The sequence below is a fragment of the Protomyctophum bolini genome, assembly GCF_963924005.1.
Source record: "Protomyctophum bolini genome assembly, chromosome: 5".
NCBI classification, from domain to species: Eukaryota; Metazoa; Chordata; class Actinopteri; order Myctophiformes; family Myctophidae; genus Protomyctophum; species Protomyctophum bolini.
In genome coordinates this window covers 32,820,511-32,837,524 of record NC_137866.1, presented here as the reverse complement: position 1 = coordinate 32,837,524, position 17,014 = coordinate 32,820,511, and the positions used below count along the sequence as shown (strand labels likewise).

Here is a 17,014-nt window from a genome sequence, read left to right as displayed (position 1 = left end):
CGTTGTTGGCTTGTAGATCAGCTATTTTCGTCCAAAAGTGCCCTCTTATGAGATTTCAGCCCCTGCCCCTCTAATACTCTCTGCACGTCCCTGGTCCCCTGTGGTGTTGAACTTCTTCACTTGCCTCCACGGCACAGAGGATGCAACCATCCATATCCCATTATGATCTCAGTCATGGTCAACTGTTTATTATACTGGACATCTTCATGTCCTAGTTGTGCATGGAGAGAATGTTCTAAATCTGACCTTGAAAAAGAACGTTGCACAACCTGCATGAACCAACAGTAAAATAGTTTAGGTGTCTAGTTAACTCCATATTTCTGATAACAAATACAAATGTGTCTCTCGTATGGAACTGTCCCTGCAGGCATCTCATATGTTTTCAGGTCGTAAAGGGTTGTGATGCGTGTCGTGTGTGGCACTGGTTTAAAGTTGTTTTTAATGTGGTTTCATCTAAACTGCCTTGCAAGAAGAGAGGCCAAAACTCTTGGTCACATCCGGTCAGCTGTTAGTTGGTTATCTTGTAGCTGACATCATCCATTTTATTGAAGCGTTAACCACTTAGGCTCCACTTAGTCCATTTTAGACTTTGTCGTATGATGATGTCACAGGCAAAAATAGCCAAACTGCAAGCTCACAACACATCGAATCATGATGCCTTATGAGCTTGCAGATCTTCGCTATTCGTGGATATGTTTGAGAAATAGTGAACATTTGTGAAAACATGTCTGCAATATGGCCACCAGGTTGAATGAGGCTAATGATCAGTGGTGTAAAGTACATCAAGTACATTTACTGTACTTAAGTACAATTTTGAGGAATTTGTTATGGTACGTGTATGTACAATTTTCAATAACTCCACTACAATTATGAAAACTTTAGTTAGTTACTCTGTAGACAGATCGTTAGCCAGATCGTTAGCACAGGCCAACGATCTGGCCGGATGTATGGAGAACCGGGATGACTGGAAGCGACGATGGAAGGCTCGTCTAAGGACGGCCTAGAGAGCCTATATATATTTCAGCCAATTGAAAATAGCCAATCTACAAGCTCACAATGCATTGTGATGTGACACATTATGAGTTTGTAGATCGGCTATTTTCAGAAGATTTTTATATACATTTTGAACTTGGGAAATGGGCCATTCTGCACAATAAGTAAATATATTTTGATGCTGATAGTTTTAGGTCACATTCCCACCTAATACTTCGGTAGACTCGATGTGAATGGGCGGAGAAGTTGGGATTCTTGCATATTGAATTTGCTGCGGTTTGCCTTCACACTTCACGTCAACCGCAGCAATTGGAAACGCAGCAGGGGGGACCTTTATCAATGTGTTCCATTCATAAACTAGCCTACACAGTCTATGCCGGTGATAACATTATACTCATAACGTGCATGTGTCGTGCCGTCTGGGACTGGATCATTCCATTTCGATCAGGGCTTCAGTCTCCTCATTCGACCACGTCTATGCACAGTAACGGGACATCTTTGCGCTGCGTGAAATATGCCTTCTCCGTCTCCAACTGTGTTCAGCTCCTCACCCGCCACATTGTTTGCTTAATTTCCTTTATTTGCTGCGGATTGCATTCCCATGCACCTGCACCGAATCGAAATCAAGTGCGATTGGAAGCGAAGCGAAACCCCAGTTTTTGGTCGAAGTAGAATGCGGTTATTTGATGCCATTAGGATTCGAATGAGCCTTCACACCTGCCAAACTAAGTGCACTTTCGTTTTAATCGCAGTAAAGCTTTCTGGTGTGAATGTCACCTTACTCAAGTATATTTTCAATATGGGACAACTTGTAACAGAGTATATGCAGTATTGATACTTTTACTTAAGCAAAAAGTGATTACTTCTTCTATCACTGCTAATTATTCTAGGGACTCAGTGGTAGAGTGGCCGCATGGTAGCCTGGCTCCCCCAGAGTTGGTGCATGTCGAAATGTCCTTGAGCAAGACTCTGAACCCCTAATTGCTCCCGATGTGCAGGTTGGTGCCTTGCATGGTTACCTCTGCCATTAGTGTGTGAATGGGTAGGCCTACACAATCTATGTAAAGCGCCTTGGATAAAGGCGTTATATAAATGCACCATTTACCATTTAGTGCAGTGGTTCACTAAGTGGGGTCCCTTAATTAGGTCTCCTTGTTAGGAGATTCCAAATCGACCGGTAGATGGTGCATTTATATAACGCCTTCATCCAAAGGCTCTTTACATAGATTTTGCACCCATTCACACACGAATGACAGCGGAAACCATGCAAGGCACCAACCTGCACATCAGGAGCCATTGGGGTTCAGAGTCTTGCTCAAGGACACTAACTCTGGGGGAGCCCGGGTTCGTACTGCATGGGAATCCGGCCACTCTACCCCTGAACCACTGCCCTTTTCACTGTTCTAGTATACCTGTCTGGGTAGATGGGAGCCCACAAGATAATGACTCCCAGTATAGTTATTTCTTTCTCACCATAATAACTACTGGACATAATAGCTAAGCTAACAATTGACCAACAAAGCGTTTATTCTTTTAATTTGGTATCCAGGAAGTTCACAGTTGTTATTATTGTAGTTTTTAGATCATTCGTATCCAAGTTAAAATTCCAATTTATTACACAGCTTGGTTGAATGCTTGATTCTGATTGGTCAGTCGCCGAATTCAGCAGTGTGTTATTTCTTGATAACTGACCGCTCCGCTCTATAACAGACCGCTGTGTAATCAAAGGCTCGGAGCACCTGCAGGCTGCGCTCAGTGCGCTGCTTGGATTTTATGCTGTACCCAACATGACAGCCATGTAAACTATAACACACAATGTCATTCAACTAAACAACACGCTTTCAAGAATGAAGCGAGAAATAGACGACGCAGTACCCGAAAATAGATTCAATTTGATCAACACTATCACTTCCTTAATTGTTTCCGACTTCCGAGGCGACTCGTTGCGCTCTAGCTGCGGGGCCAACTTGGAATACTTTCATTACCGTAAGCAAGGAAATACTTTTGTTTTGTTTGTTGTCACTTTTGGGTCAATTTATTAATTTGTGTATTAAAGGGCCACTAAAGGGCCACCCTTTTGCAACAAAATCTTATTTTAATGATGTTTGGGAGACAAGACACACTTTCCTGGGGTTTTTATTTGGGCAATATGTGTTTTTAGATATTTTAGTATTTCAAAGTGTCCATGCAGGTCTCCATGATGTCATGGACACTGGGCTCACTTATTTCCTGGACTACATTATTTTCCTATTGATGATGATTATTGTCTGGAAACAACTAAAGTGTTTTTTTTATTATAATGGAGGATATCCTAAAATATTTTAACCATTGTCACCATTGCTGGCATCTCTCTCTCTCTCTTGCTCTTTCATCTTTTCTCTTTTCCCTCATCCTGCCTCCTTACTCTCGCCCTGTCACCCAAACCACAGAGACGAGGGGACCAACCAGGCCAAGGTTTTGGTCATAACTTAAAATAATCGCCCTCCCATTCTCTCTCTCTCTCTCTCTCTCTCTCTCTCTCTCTCTCTCTCTCTCTCTCTCTCTCTCTCTCTCTCTCTCTCTCTCTCTCTCTCTCACACACACACACTCACACACTCGCTTCCTTTGGTCTCTCTCTCTTTCTCTGTGACTCTCGTTCTATAGTCCTTGTGGCAGGTACTAAGCAGAGCTCCCTCTCTGCTGGCAGACAGGCTTGTTTTGTTCAGCTTTCGCATTAAGATGAAAAAGTGAAGCAGGTCTTATATATACACAACGTACTGTATATGTTTAGTGGAGTGTAATTTTTATCTTCATCTTTCAACACTCTGTGGGACTTACTTGCCTCATTAACGGTATGTATATTTAGCAGCTTTGGCTATATATTGAATCATGTGCATTGGTGGTTAATAGTATTTCATAGATGCTAACAGAATATGCATGGTTTATAGCTTGGCATTGGTACATGGACAACAGTGTTCTCAATGTGCTTGTACCTGTGCTTATTTGTTTGTTATCTTTACATTTAGAAATGTCAACAAGATCATTGGGAAAGAATCAGTGCAAAATAAATGTGTAAATTATCTTCCTGTGTGTGTGTGTGTGTGTGTGTGTGTGTGTGTGTGTGTGTGTGTGTGTGTGTGTGTGTGTGTCTGTGTGTGTGTGCGCGCACACGTGTGTGTGAGAGAAAGGGTGGTTGGGCAAGGCAGGAGGTCTTGCAGTACTGTCTTCAGTGGTCCAGCACAGAAATTAAGTGACAGACTGCAGTTTATTTCTCACCACGTTATTCAACCTGGAGATAGGAGATCAGCCATACAGTATAGTGGCACTTTATTCGGTCTGGTAGGTGATCAAGCATGGTGGGAATTTATTCTGGTATGCGATCAGGCATGGTGGCACTTTATTCTAGTAGAAGATCAGGCATGGTGGCAGTGTGGCACCCATCAGCACGCCAACAATAGGAGGAATGCAAATGATAGGATCAGTTTGTTTGCCCAATGCCCTGATAAACTCTACAGGGGAGGGTCTCAGAGCAGAAACCTGTGTACTTCCAGAGGCTTGACCCAGCAGGGCTGACTGTTTTGGGAAACAAATTGACCAAGTTGGACTTGGAATTGTTCTATATAAAACTTGTCTATGAGAGCGGCCAGTTCTGTGGCTTCCTATAAGCCTTGCTGTGGTAAAGGGAGTGGGCGTGAGCTCCCCGGAGACAGAGCAGAGCGGGGGGAAGCTGAAAAGGCACTCACAACACGTGGCACACACACACAGGGAGCCTGCATATAGCACCAGCTGAAACAAAGGTTGAGCTGCTGTTATTTTGTTTGAAGAGAAGGTTTCACAACTTTAGTTGTCCCACACCTTCAATCCATGTATACACTTTCAGAGTTAAATGGGCGCTGTGTGAAGTGAACAATGCACGTTGACTGCCTGTCTAGTGTTGCACTGTTTTCAGCTCTTTGGTTTCATTTTCAGCTCATTTCACCTTCAGGTCAATATCGAGAGCAAGCTCTCTATTCCAATGACACCCTGATTGCAGCAAACAAATTCAAGATAACAGACATTGGAGAAATTCAAAGGATACTTTAAGTGATACAATTCTCCAATTTGTCTCAATTTTCCTATGCACAGCTTTGTGTGTGTTTGAGCACGGAATGTGATGATTTGATTGGCTGCAGCACGGAATGTGATGATGTATGATGATAAGAGCGCCCCTCACTTCACAGGCCACTTCACACTGATTTTTAGACAGTTCCACATGTGGGGCATAGTAGTTAAATTTGATCTTTGATGCAAAATCTTTCAGACTGAAGCAAGAGGACAATTTGTACAGTACAACACCAGTGCTCTGAATGGACAGCACTTTTCAGAGCATTCTGCAGATGTCATGGTGCTCAGCCTGAAGAGAGACCACATCTCCTCCCCGCTCCATCATTTCACAGCCTTTCAACCCAAAACCACTTAATTGTTGGGGGGTATATAAGACGATAGGGTTTATAGTGAGAAAGGGCCATGCAATGAAGATAGATCATATGTGTTGCTGGTGCAAATAGCCATCTCACATCACTGAAGTGGCTGAGAAGGGTTCTTTTTTTCTTAGGGGGAGCCACGCTGTTCCTCTGTGCTGTCAGATGTAATGCACATATTATGTGGTTTCATTTGAGTACAATTCATATCTTACTTTCAAGCTGATGTGTCAAAGTTAAACTTTCAAACATTTTCACAAATGAGAATAGCAGATCTACTCCACTCACAACATGTAGTGATGCAATGTGTTGTAAGCTTGCAGATTTTCGCTATACTCCAAATGGTTTGAAAATATAAAAGGGCTTAAAAAAAGGGCTTAAAAAGTGTTTAAATGTACATTACCAAATGTTTGACAACCGCACTGGAATATGCAATGCATGAAGTAAAACTACCATTTATATCTTTCACACATGCAGGGCGAGACATCCTGATTAAGAGACGCAGGAAACATGTGTCCCACCATCACCACAGTGCTTCTCCTGCTGGTGTGTGTGACACCACTATGTGCGCGCTCTGTCGTTCAGCCCTTCCAGCAGCGGGGCCTCCCCGATCTGGGCAAAAGCTTTGATGTGCAAGGCCTGATGGCGATGATGATGAACGACGAGGAGTACTATGGCTCAGGCTTCGAGGAGGAGTCCAAGCCCTCAGAACACCCAACGTGCCCATTCGGATGTCAGTGCCACCTCAAGATAGTGCAATGCTCTGACCTGGGTGAGTGAATGTAGAAGATGGTGATTCATGAAAAACGGAGCACTGAAAGTGTTTGTTTAACCATTAAACACTTAAGACCCATTTTAAAAATAGCATAATAGCATTGTGTAAAAAAAAAAGAACAACATTAATATCTTCTTATATTATTGTTAATTGGAAATTAAAATAAATAATATTTTCTTCTGTAATCTCTCTGTAATGACATCCCCAAAATCGCAATGCCAGATTCAAAGTGGTTACAAATGGTTCAGGGGCCAAAACTTGGAAATAACTTATTTTTCAAGTAACACAATTTACAGGGTTTTTTTTTTTTTTAAATGGTGTGATTTGAAACATAACGATGTTGCTTTGGTCATTTAGAATTGTTTATTTTACGTGAAGATAAATTGTATCACCTATAGTTGCTTCAATTAAGAGCTTCAGAATTGCCCGTATACTCAGAATTGCCCGTACACTATATATTATACTGTACATGTACCACCTGTTTATATACAGAGAGTACCAAAGTACAGAACTAACAATAGTTTCTGCCCAGCTACAGTACAATGTCCCACTGTCTCCTTCCACCCTGTGCCAGTGCAACGTGGATGCAGTCTTTTTGTAGCAAATTACATACTCCCAGACAACAACACAAAGTGCAGCATATGCTCTCACAACCCGTAGCCACACAGCATTACCTAACGTTTAGCAAATTACAGTCTGATGATAAAAGTAGCCGTTGACTCATAAACCTTTCAGACTGCGGGGAGCTCTTTGTAAAACGTTACATTTGTAATGTCCAGATCTGTCAGGAAATGTAAAGTCTGATAAGACTATAGGCCCTGTATCCATCCTGTGTAATAATGTGGTTAAACCAAAACAAAACACATTGTAGTCCTGTGCAAAATGTGCTATAGTTCAGTATGATTTGGATTGATAGCAGTTGCATATTGATTTAAAAGTGGATATATGCTAGTTATGCAGGTTGGTTACTTTCTAATGTTTTTGTTATTTATCCATTTGTTTTGTTTGACATTAATAATGTTATTTCACATGTTTAGACAGAGGCTAGGTGCAGTGAGCCAGTGACTTGGTATCCTAGTTACTTAAAAGCAGTGCATTGTTCTCTTGGCACTGAACTTGTATTTACCTGACATTTGTGTAGAGGCTCTAGGGACGGGTCCATGGTGCCGTTCACCTTAAGTCACTTTGAAGGCATTTAGCAGATGCTGTTATCAAAGACTTTGATAACAGCATCTGCTAAATGCCTATAGCCTACATTTTAATTGTGAATCTGTGTTTGTTTTCCACAGGTTTACATTGGGTGCCATATGACATCTCCCCTGACACCAGACTACTGGACCTGCAAGGCAACTACATCACTGAGATCAGAGAGAATGATTTAAAGGGACTTACCAACCTCTATGTAAGAATTAAACTGAGCTTGAGAGTGTACAAGTGGAACAAAACGGTTCCTTACGGATCCATTTAGTTCCATTTCCATACTTCCAGAGTTAAGTTAACACTGAGGATGTACTTGCGTTCTTCTGACTAAAGCTCTGGGCTTCATTTTCGTCACCACTAAACCCCTTGATTATCCCTAAAGTTCTTTCCCTTTTTTTTTTTATCCTTTTGCAAAACATTTTTGAATAGTTAAAATGGCCAGTCTACAAGTTCACAATGTAGATTGGCTAGTTGAACTATTCAAAAATGTTTTTCAAAATAGTAAAACAAAAGGCAAAGAAGTTTAGCAGTGACGAAAATGGAGCCCCTTGCGTAACACACACACACACACACACACGCACACACGCACACGCGCACACACACACACACACACACACACACACACACACACACACACACACACACACACACACACACACACACACACACACACACACACACACACACACACACACACACAAAAAAAGGGGTAACGCGGAAACCTGTGGCCTGTAGAATGATGTTACCATAGGTGCACGTCGCTGTTTGATGATGTTGCATAGAGTGGTCCTAATGGGCAGACGAAGTGGCTGAAATGTGCCTGCATGCGTTTTATATTAACTGTACAATATGTGTGTTGAGTGTGGATGTGGTGCTGGTAAGCTCGATCCTATAGCAATCAGACAGCACGTCGACCCTAAGGGCCGATTCATACTCCTATTTTAGAGCCGAATAAAAGTCGGTTCGGCGCTGTAGAGCCTACAATGTGGGGTGTGTGTGACGAGCCGAAATCATTTCGGCCCTTATAAGGGCCGATTCATACTCCTATTTTACCGCTGTTTCGGCGCTGTAGTGCCGAAATGATTTCGGCTCGTCAGAAAATTTCAGTAGCACCGAAGAGCCGACTTTAGGACGGTACCCGCCCCCCTGAACCTCAAATGACGTCAAATTGTAGGCTCTACAGCGCCGAACCGACTTTTATTCAGCTCTAAAATAGGAGTATGAATCGGCCCATACCCGCTGTTTCGGCGCTGTAGTGCCGAAATGATTTCGGCTCATCAGAAATTTTCAGTAGCACCGAAGAGACGACTTTAGGACGGTACCCGCCCCCCGAACCTCAAATGACGTCAAATTGTAGGCTCTACACTACAGAGCCGAACCGACTTTTATTCGGCTCTAAAATAGGAGTATGAATCGGCCCTAACCCAGGAACTCCCTGGGGGTCCCGACCCCCAGTTTTGGAACTACTGCACTGACACGTGTTCCTTTTTTGCATCTGATCTGTCCTGACCCGCAGGCTCTGGTCTTGGTCAACAACCATATCTCCAGGGTCCACCCTCGGGCCTTCCTGCCCCTCATACGCATGCAGAAACTATACTTTTCCCACAACCAGCTGACCGCCATCCCCAAGAACCTGCCTCCTTCCCTGGTGGAGCTCCGCATCCATGACAACCAAATTAAGAAAATAGCCTCTGGGACATTCTTGGGTCTGGACAACATGAACGTTATCGGTGAGTGAATATCATTGTGTCTATAATTCACCACTGTATGTAATTATAGTTAGGGTGAGAACGCTGCCATCCACTTGAGTTTAAAATGTCATATAATTATTTTATTTATGAATTCCTTATATCATAATAAATATAAAGGTCAAATAAGACACTTTTGTATTGAATGTTAAAGCTGTGTTCCTTTCGTCACTGTTCAATGTAGAGTTGGGCCGTAATCCTATCAAGAACAGTGGCTTGGCGCCAGGTGCATTTGATGGACTTCGGCTGAACTTCCTTCGAATTTCAGAGGCTAAACTCACAGGCATTCCAAATGGTAAAAGTCTGACACACGCAGTAAACGCATCTACTGTATAGGCTCATTTTGTTTTATCTTTATTTACATTATCATGTAGACAACAATTAGCAATGCTGTCCACAATCTAAGTGAAAACACATAATGAAGGTGAATCAGAATCAGAATCAACTGTATTGTCACATGACAAGTTTACAGGTGTAAAACATTGGGTGAAATTCGTTTTCGTGCAAGCTCCATCGTTTCTGTTCTTTCCATATTAAAGAGAAAGGGAAGAAGAGGAGGAGAGAGAGAGAGATCAATCAGGAAACTACAGGACTACAGATATTCACAGAGCCTGTTAACAGTGAGAGTGTGCAATAAATAATCTATAACTGTTTTCCCCCCACATATCAGACCTCCCATATACGCTCCATGAACTGCACCTGGATCATAATCAAATTCAGGCTATTGAGGTGGGAAACCTGGTACAATATGGGGAATTGTACAGGTAGGTACAACATTAATCTCAAAGTTAGCAGACAGTAAAATACTTTAGTGTTTTTAGACCACCTGGGTATGTCATTATGGTCAAAACAGTTAAAAGTGTCAATTGGTGTTCGCTATTCGTCATACTGTACATCAAAGTATACCTGTATAGAGCGTTGCAGTCCCACCCCCTTTCATGGCGACGACAGGCCCGGAAAATAATTTCCCATGCATTTTCCCCATAGACGTTTATTTCCCATAGTATTTATTTAAAGATCTGTAAGCCTCGGACAAAGCCAACTCGGATCGTGACAAATCATGAACCACAATATTTTGGTCTGAAAAATAATTACAAAGAAGAAAAACAACAAAAAAAAGTGTTGTACCCTGCCCTTTTTTTCTTCTAATTATTTGTTCTGTGTTTGTCGTCATGATTTGTCATGATCCGAGTTGGCTTTGTCCGAGGCTTGCAGATCTTTAAATAAATACTTTTTGAAATGTCTATGGGAGAAATGCATGGGGAATAATTTTCCGGGCCTGTAGTCGTCATGAAAGGGGGGCGGGACTGCGACGCTCTATAGCCTAGGGATTTGCAGAAACACTGATTATTCAATTGATAAAATGCTCCATCATTATGACATTTGTTCTGGCATGGCATGTATGTCATGTTTTCAGCTTCATAATGTTTATGTGCACATGCATGTTTCCTGGTACTATAGGTTGGGCCTCGGCTACAATCGCATCCGCCACGTCGAGCAGCACAGTCTGCACTATGTGGCCAAACTACGTGAGCTTCACCTGGACAACAACCTGCTGAACAGTGTGCCCACTGGTCTGCCTGAGATGAAGTACCTGCAGGTATAGTAGAGGACTGGTAGTGGCCAGGGGTGGCTTGAACATCTATACACAAAGACAGTGTCTATTACACAGCAAAACACCTAGAGTTAAATTATCTTAACAAACTAAACTACATCAGTTACACCTCCTTTATTTTAAATGAATACAACATCCAATCTCCAATGGGCACACACTCCGTTTTGGAAAGAACCCCATCCTTACTTCCTTCACAGGCGTTACTGATGATACTATTGAAGGTTCTGTTCCATTCTAGTCAAACAGAGTCAGGGTGCTGCTGTGTGTGTTGGCTCACTGGAAACACTCTGCTACACCAGTGCAGTGGGTCTCAAAAGTGTCCTTGAGTTGGTTCCAAAAGGCCTCATACGGGTGTGTTAACTCTGAGAGTGTACAAATGGAACCAAATACATTTGGTTCCATTTGTACACTCAGAATCATGGGGGAAATTGAAATTAAAAAAGTTTGAGACCCACTGTACACTAAATGTAACAGAGCCTTAATTTGTATCATCAGTAACACCTGTGAAGGAAGTAGGGAAGGGGCCTGGAAGAGTTATTCTGTGTGCAATAGATAGAGGCCATTGGAATGTAATCCAATCGCCTGTGCTTGTTTCCTCCACAAGGTGGTGTATCTGCACTCCAACAACATCAGCACAGTGGATGTGGATGCCTTCTGCCCTCATGGCTTTGGAATGAAGAGGACGTTCTACAATGGCATCAGTCTGTTTGACAATCCAGTCAAGTACTGGGAGGTGCAGCCCACTACTTTCCGCTGCGTCAGTGACAGAATGGCCATACAGCTTGGTAATAACCAGAAAAAATAGTGCCTTAAGTGGGTATTGGACTGTGGGGAAACGCAAGCCACCCAGAAGTACATATATTAGGCAGAATGTCCAGAAAAACGTTATGAGAAAGATTAGGAGTTTACATGCATTGAATGAGACCAGCTTTTGACACACAGGCCTGTCAATATAGAACCAATTATTATTGGTTGAAGTTTGGTTATTACTGTAACTGCAGCTTCTTGTGCATGGAAAGGACACCTCCACATAGAGAAGTAATGACCATGACAATAAAGCTCATTTGAATTGATACAATTTATGCAATATATATTTTTCTTTTTCCACTTTTTCCCAACAATAAATAGCACAGACTGTTGATACAAAATGTGATGTAATCACAATGCTTTATAAACGTTGTTGAATGTTATGTGTTGCCATTGTCATTCTTGCACGAAACGTCTTTGGTGTTGTGTAACGTATTATTTAATAGAATACTGTATGTGTACTATTTTCCCCAGCAGAGAGAGAGAGAGAGAGAGAGAGAGAGAGAGAGAGAGAGAGAGAGAGAGAGAGACATCAAGTTTGAGAGGTTGGAATGTGTGCATTTTGGCTGATTGGTGATCCTGGCAGTGGTTCCCAAAGTGGGGTCCGGGGACCCCCAGGGTCCAGGGGGTCCCCAGCTGAATGATAGTTTGGAACCAAATGGACCCTTATGGATCTGTAACTCTGAGAGTGTACACAAATTAACATTCATTTTACAATATAAATTGGCGGTCCCAGAGATAGAAATGCCATTAAATGGGCAGTCCGTAGACTAATGCATGTCAAACTGGGGGTCCTTGAAATTAAATGGTTTAATTTGAGAATCAATGCTAGAGTCGTAAAACTCTTCTCTTATGGGAGTCTTAACTTATGTCTTTTCAAATGGGGGTCCGCGGGCCAATTAGTGTCAATTTGACATGACATTTTGGGAACCACTGCTGTAAGGAATATATTTCCAATAAAGAGGATTTAGTTCTAAAAAGGAGTTGACTGGACAGGTTGTATATATTTTTTTGTTTGTTTAGAGTTAGCGAGAATATGATAATATAACAAGCAATGTATGTAACTAATTACTGCTGATAAAGGAGTAATAAAGTAAAGAGTAACTTATTGCACTTCTGAGCAACTTGCCTTGACAAAGTCAATCAAGACAAAGTCTTGATTACAAATTGTGCTACACACAAGGACCAGCCTCTCAGCATGTCGACCAATCCGATGTCTTCACTCTTGCCACAGGGAATTTACAAATCACCATTCAAACTAGATTAGAATGACATGACCAGTAGGGCAGGTTACCTGAAGAGATATTCATTCAGTCTTCACTGTGAGAAACTTGTCAGGAGCCTATAATGGACTACTACCAAGAACAGGTAAATAATTAGAAAGGTCGTACATTGAATTATGGTTTGAAATGCACAGGAAAAAGGTATGTATACCACTGAGTATGGATTTGTGTGTGTTTACCACATATAGTCTGATGTTATGATGACAGCAGACCAAATTGTGAGTTTCTTGCTATCCACTGATATTGTAAACCTCTTAAGAAAGGAGGAATATACAGAATGTTCATAAGTAACAAATGTATGTGCAGTCAATGACACTCAGATTTATGTCAACTAGATGGATTATTGCTTCCATCCACAAGATTGAATAGTGTGGCATAATTGGAAAATAACAGTGATTAAATACCATTTATACCATTGCTAAATATACAGTAGGAGAGAAAATATAAAGCAGGAAACTATTGTGCATTCACCTCAATGTGCAATGCAATGCTGCCAAACCTGCTTTAAAACTAGACAGGTGGGTGGAGATCACTGCAAAGGGTTGGTTTTCTGTTGTTTACATGCTATTCTTTAATGAACACAGATGGGTGAAATCGTGTCCACTGCCAAGTTTGGAGACTTGATCCAATTTGAATACCCTATGGGATATTCACACTGGAGCGTATTTGAAGAAGATGGCCATGTGATGCATTTCGCTGTAGCAGGTGAGGTAATCAAATGGAATGTCTGGGGCGGCAGTGGATCAGGGGTAGTGGCCGGTAGAGTGGCCGGATGGGGTTCCCAGTTTGAACCTGCAGGGCTCCCCCAGAGTTGGGGTCAAAGTGTTCTTGAGCAAGACGCTGAACCCCTAATTGCTCCCACTGTGCAGGTTGGTGCATTGGTCAGAATTTGGTCAGAATTTATTGAAAGGATAGCCCCTTGAGATGCAGCATCTCATTTTAGAGGGGGTCCCGTGTACAGGGAAAAACATTACATACATTACAGTGCAGTTACACAAATAGACAGTGGGCGATAGACAATACAGACATGTACAGATACAGTTTGCTTGCTCATTCTCTCCCACCCACTCCCCCATCCCCCAACTCTTCTTGGACAAGCATATTGAGACTAGTACAGTACAGTGATTTGAAACAGGGGTCAGAGGTAAACAGCAGTATGGGCAGTGTTAGTAGCATGAACAGGTTGAACAGGTTGTTTTGAGGTGTGAATAAAGAGAAGTCCTGAAGCGGCCGGGAGAGGTCACAGATCTGAGAGAAAGGGGAAGGTTGTTCCAGTCAAATGGGGCTTTGTAATGGAATGACCTGCGTCCGGATTCAGAGAATATTCTTCTGGGAATAGAAAAGTAGGGATGTTGAGTATTTCTAAGTGGGTATGGAGATGTATATAGTACCAGTGACTGTTTCAGGTATGGAGGGCAGTTGAGGTGCATTGCATGGTTTTCTTTGCCACTGGTAACTGTATGAATGTGTGTATGACAGTCTATGTAAACTTTAAGCGCTTTGGATAAAAGCACTATATAAATGCACCATTTAATAATATCTATATAGGTTTACATTAACCAAGTAGCCTTGCTACTTTGAGCTTGTCATGAAAGGTATTTCCCCCAAGTTTAGCAGATCTCAAAGTACACATACAGTAGTATCAAACATTTTGATGCATTGTGAGCTTATAGACCGGCTATTTTCATCTATATTTATCATTGGCTATTCATCCACCACTGAAGTAGACTACAGTATAATGTTGGGCTTAAGTGGCTGATTATGTTTTCATTTTAAATTACATTTAAAGGATACCTAGGCCGGCCTATATTGCATATGTATGTCAACATCGTCCAGCTCTTATTTGCAATATGTCTATTAGGGGATATCATACATCATTTATTATAATAATTAAAGACAAGTGATTAATTAGACAAAATAAGAGGAGAAACCTCAAGTTTCTTGAGTTTCTTTTAGGCAAACTGAAAATCTAAACCTAAACAAACCCTAATCTTCAAGAAAGATCAAAGTTATCCACCTCCCCCCCACCCCTACTTTCTCCTGCTCCTTTTAGATGAAACTAGGTTGATGTCCAATGTGCGCCAGTACCTGCAATCAGCTATCCCAGTGTGTGGGGACCTTCTTCTTGGGCGAACCATGATACGCAGAATGCCACTGTCTGTGGTGACTGTGCCCACTGGAGCCCGTGTGTTGATCAGTAACAGTTGCCATGCATTCGAGCCATCCTCAAAGGAAGCTATACAGAATCGCCTCACTGGCCTTCTTAATGTGGAGTTCCCATATGATCTGTTCTCCTTCAACTGCGAACACTTTGCCACATTTGTACGATATGGAAAGGCTGTCTGCAACCAGGTAATAATAATGGTACAATTCTATAATTCCTCTGCTGCAGAATACAGGGAGTCTTAATAGTATAAAAAGGCTGTTTAACAGTTTAACTATAGGCCTGTCCCCAACTAGGAATTTATATATAGAAAAAGAACAGACCAAGGAATTCTTAAAAAGCCTTTAATTTAAAGTGCGCCTTCAGACACAAGATAAAACATGGCTTTTATAGGATATGACATCACAGGTTAATTAACATACAGATTGGTGTCAGGCTAAAAAACCACAAGTAGAGCCTCACAAAACCCACCATGAAAACCTAACATATACCACTTAAAAACACACACAAAAAAGAAACAAAGAAAAACTTTTTGTAAGAAAAACAAAAGAAGACTGTCACAGTGTCACTGAGTAGGAAATGACATCATAGTAGGTTCAGCACATGACCATCAAGCCCTCCTATGGGTATAAGCACACCTAGGATTCCATGCGCAGACAAAAGCCGCTGTCTGCCGGCGTCTCTTCCGGGTTTTAGACAGCTGGTGGATGGAAATGAATCCTGAATTCTGATTTGAATCATGAAAAAAAAAAAAAAAAATGCAATAGACTCAGGATCATTCCATTTGGGCTGTGGGGGTTGCTTAATGTCTGATTTGCTTTCTTGGTTTCTCCCAATAAATCAATAAATAAATAAAGCAAACTCAGACTCCCTTGATCAATTAGTCGAATCATATAATCAGTCCTAGACTTTAAACACAAGCAAGCAAACAAACAAACAAACAAACACACACACAAACAAATGTGTAGAATCGAAGATCACAACAAAAAATCAAAGAACTATGGAACATAAAAATGGATGTTCTATTTTGTGAATCTTTTGTTTTTCATTCTGCCATTTCTTCTAGATTCCTGGAAGATCCAAGGATAAAGAGTGTGAGGGGGCAACAGAATTGTTCCAGGACACCATTGCCTCCAAAAGGATATCTCGGGACTTATTCAAACTTTAACTTATTGCCAAATTCCAGAGGAAAGTTGCACTGTTGTGTCACACACACACACACACACAGACAGAGATGGGCAAAATATGCACCTCTTGGTACCACAGCACCTCAAAGGCCCTTAAAACAAGGCTCCAGACCTCCCAAAACAAACTGGTCAGGCTCCTACTTGGCCTCACCCCCCGAACCCACCTCACCCCTGCCCACTTTGACAGGCTGGGATGGCTTAGGGTCGACGACAGAGTACAGCATCTTGCAATGGGTCTGGTCCACAAGATTCGATACACCACCAAGATACCCATGTACCTGTCTAAATACTTCCTTAATTTAAACGAAGTCCACACCCACAACACCAGAGGGAGTGCAACAAACCATGTACAACCCAGATCCGGCACAAACAAGGGACTAAATTATTTCCGCTCCTATGCCACCAAAATGTGGAACGCCCTACCAACAGTCATTAAGACATGTGAATCCCTTGACTCCTTCAAAACCGCTCTCAAAGGGCACCTACGGACAGCTGCAATTCGAAACTGGCCCCCATAAAATCTGAATCCCGCCCCCCGCTTTTTTCCCCTCACTGTATATGTTTCTTTTCCCTTTTTGCTTCCTTTATGATGAATTCCTGTTCTGTTCTTTAACTAATAGAAGTGTCTATTTGTACGTCTCTAAATGTTTTGATGAATTGAACATGGTGGACCCTGTTGTAAACAAGTGTATGATTAATTGGGTCGTCTACTCATAGTTAACAGTCTTTGTATTGAGTTTGTGCTTGAAATGTACTGTAATTCTGCAAACTGTTAATAAATATTTCAATCAATCAATCTGATT

At 41.8% G+C, this 17,014-nt stretch overlaps 2 protein-coding genes across 3 annotated transcripts; both read left to right on the top strand.

The window, feature by feature from the left end:
* The first annotated feature begins 3,606 nt into the window (after window positions 1-3,606).
* bgna (biglycan a) lies at window positions 3,607-11,960 on the top strand. Of its 2 annotated transcripts, none has more exons than XM_080763357.1 (8): window positions 3,607-3,824; window positions 5,910-6,204; window positions 7,497-7,609; window positions 8,924-9,137; window positions 9,340-9,450; window positions 9,826-9,919; window positions 10,617-10,755; window positions 11,375-11,960. In XM_080763357.1, exons 2-8 carry the CDS (start codon window positions 5,943-5,945, stop codon window positions 11,573-11,575), a joined length of 1,134 nt encoding a protein of 377 aa, XP_080619483.1. In that variant the 5' UTR covers window positions 3,607-3,824; window positions 5,910-5,942; the 3' UTR covers window positions 11,576-11,960. The 2 variants fall into 2 exon arrangements, with proteins under 2 accessions (XP_080619483.1, XP_080619484.1); XM_080763358.1 differs by lacking the exon at window positions 3,607-3,824 and adding an exon at window positions 4,173-4,311.
* Window positions 11,961-12,850: 890 nt separating this feature from the next.
* On the top strand, window positions 12,851-16,272 carry LOC308315614 (phospholipase A and acyltransferase 2-like). Its single transcript, XM_080763685.1, has 4 exons — window positions 12,851-12,945; window positions 13,445-13,565; window positions 14,914-15,212; window positions 16,091-16,272. Exons 1-4 carry the CDS (start codon window positions 12,925-12,927, stop codon window positions 16,190-16,192), a joined length of 543 nt encoding a protein of 180 aa, XP_080619811.1. The 5' UTR covers window positions 12,851-12,924; the 3' UTR covers window positions 16,193-16,272.
* The last annotated feature ends 742 nt before the right edge of the window (window positions 16,273-17,014 follow it).

Excerpts from the sequence above, each read along its gene's own strand:
- bgna (XM_080763357.1), top strand. The coding sequence starts at position 5,943 with ATGTGTCCCACCATCACCACAGTGCTTCTCCTGCTGGTGTGTGTGACA. Across the intron at positions 7,610-8,923 it reads AGGGACTTACCAACCTCTAT|GCTCTGGTCTTGGTCAACAA; the intron begins GTAAGAATTAAA and ends CCTGACCCGCAG. Across the intron at positions 9,451-9,825 it reads ACTCACAGGCATTCCAAATG|ACCTCCCATATACGCTCCAT; the intron begins GTAAAAGTCTGA and ends CCCACATATCAG.
- LOC308315614 (XM_080763685.1), top strand. The coding sequence starts at position 12,925 with ATGGACTACTACCAAGAACAG. Across the intron at positions 12,946-13,444 it reads TGGACTACTACCAAGAACAG|ATGGGTGAAATCGTGTCCAC; the intron begins GTAAATAATTAG and ends TAATGAACACAG. Across the intron at positions 13,566-14,913 it reads GATGCATTTCGCTGTAGCAG|ATGAAACTAGGTTGATGTCC; the intron begins GTGAGGTAATCA and ends TGCTCCTTTTAG.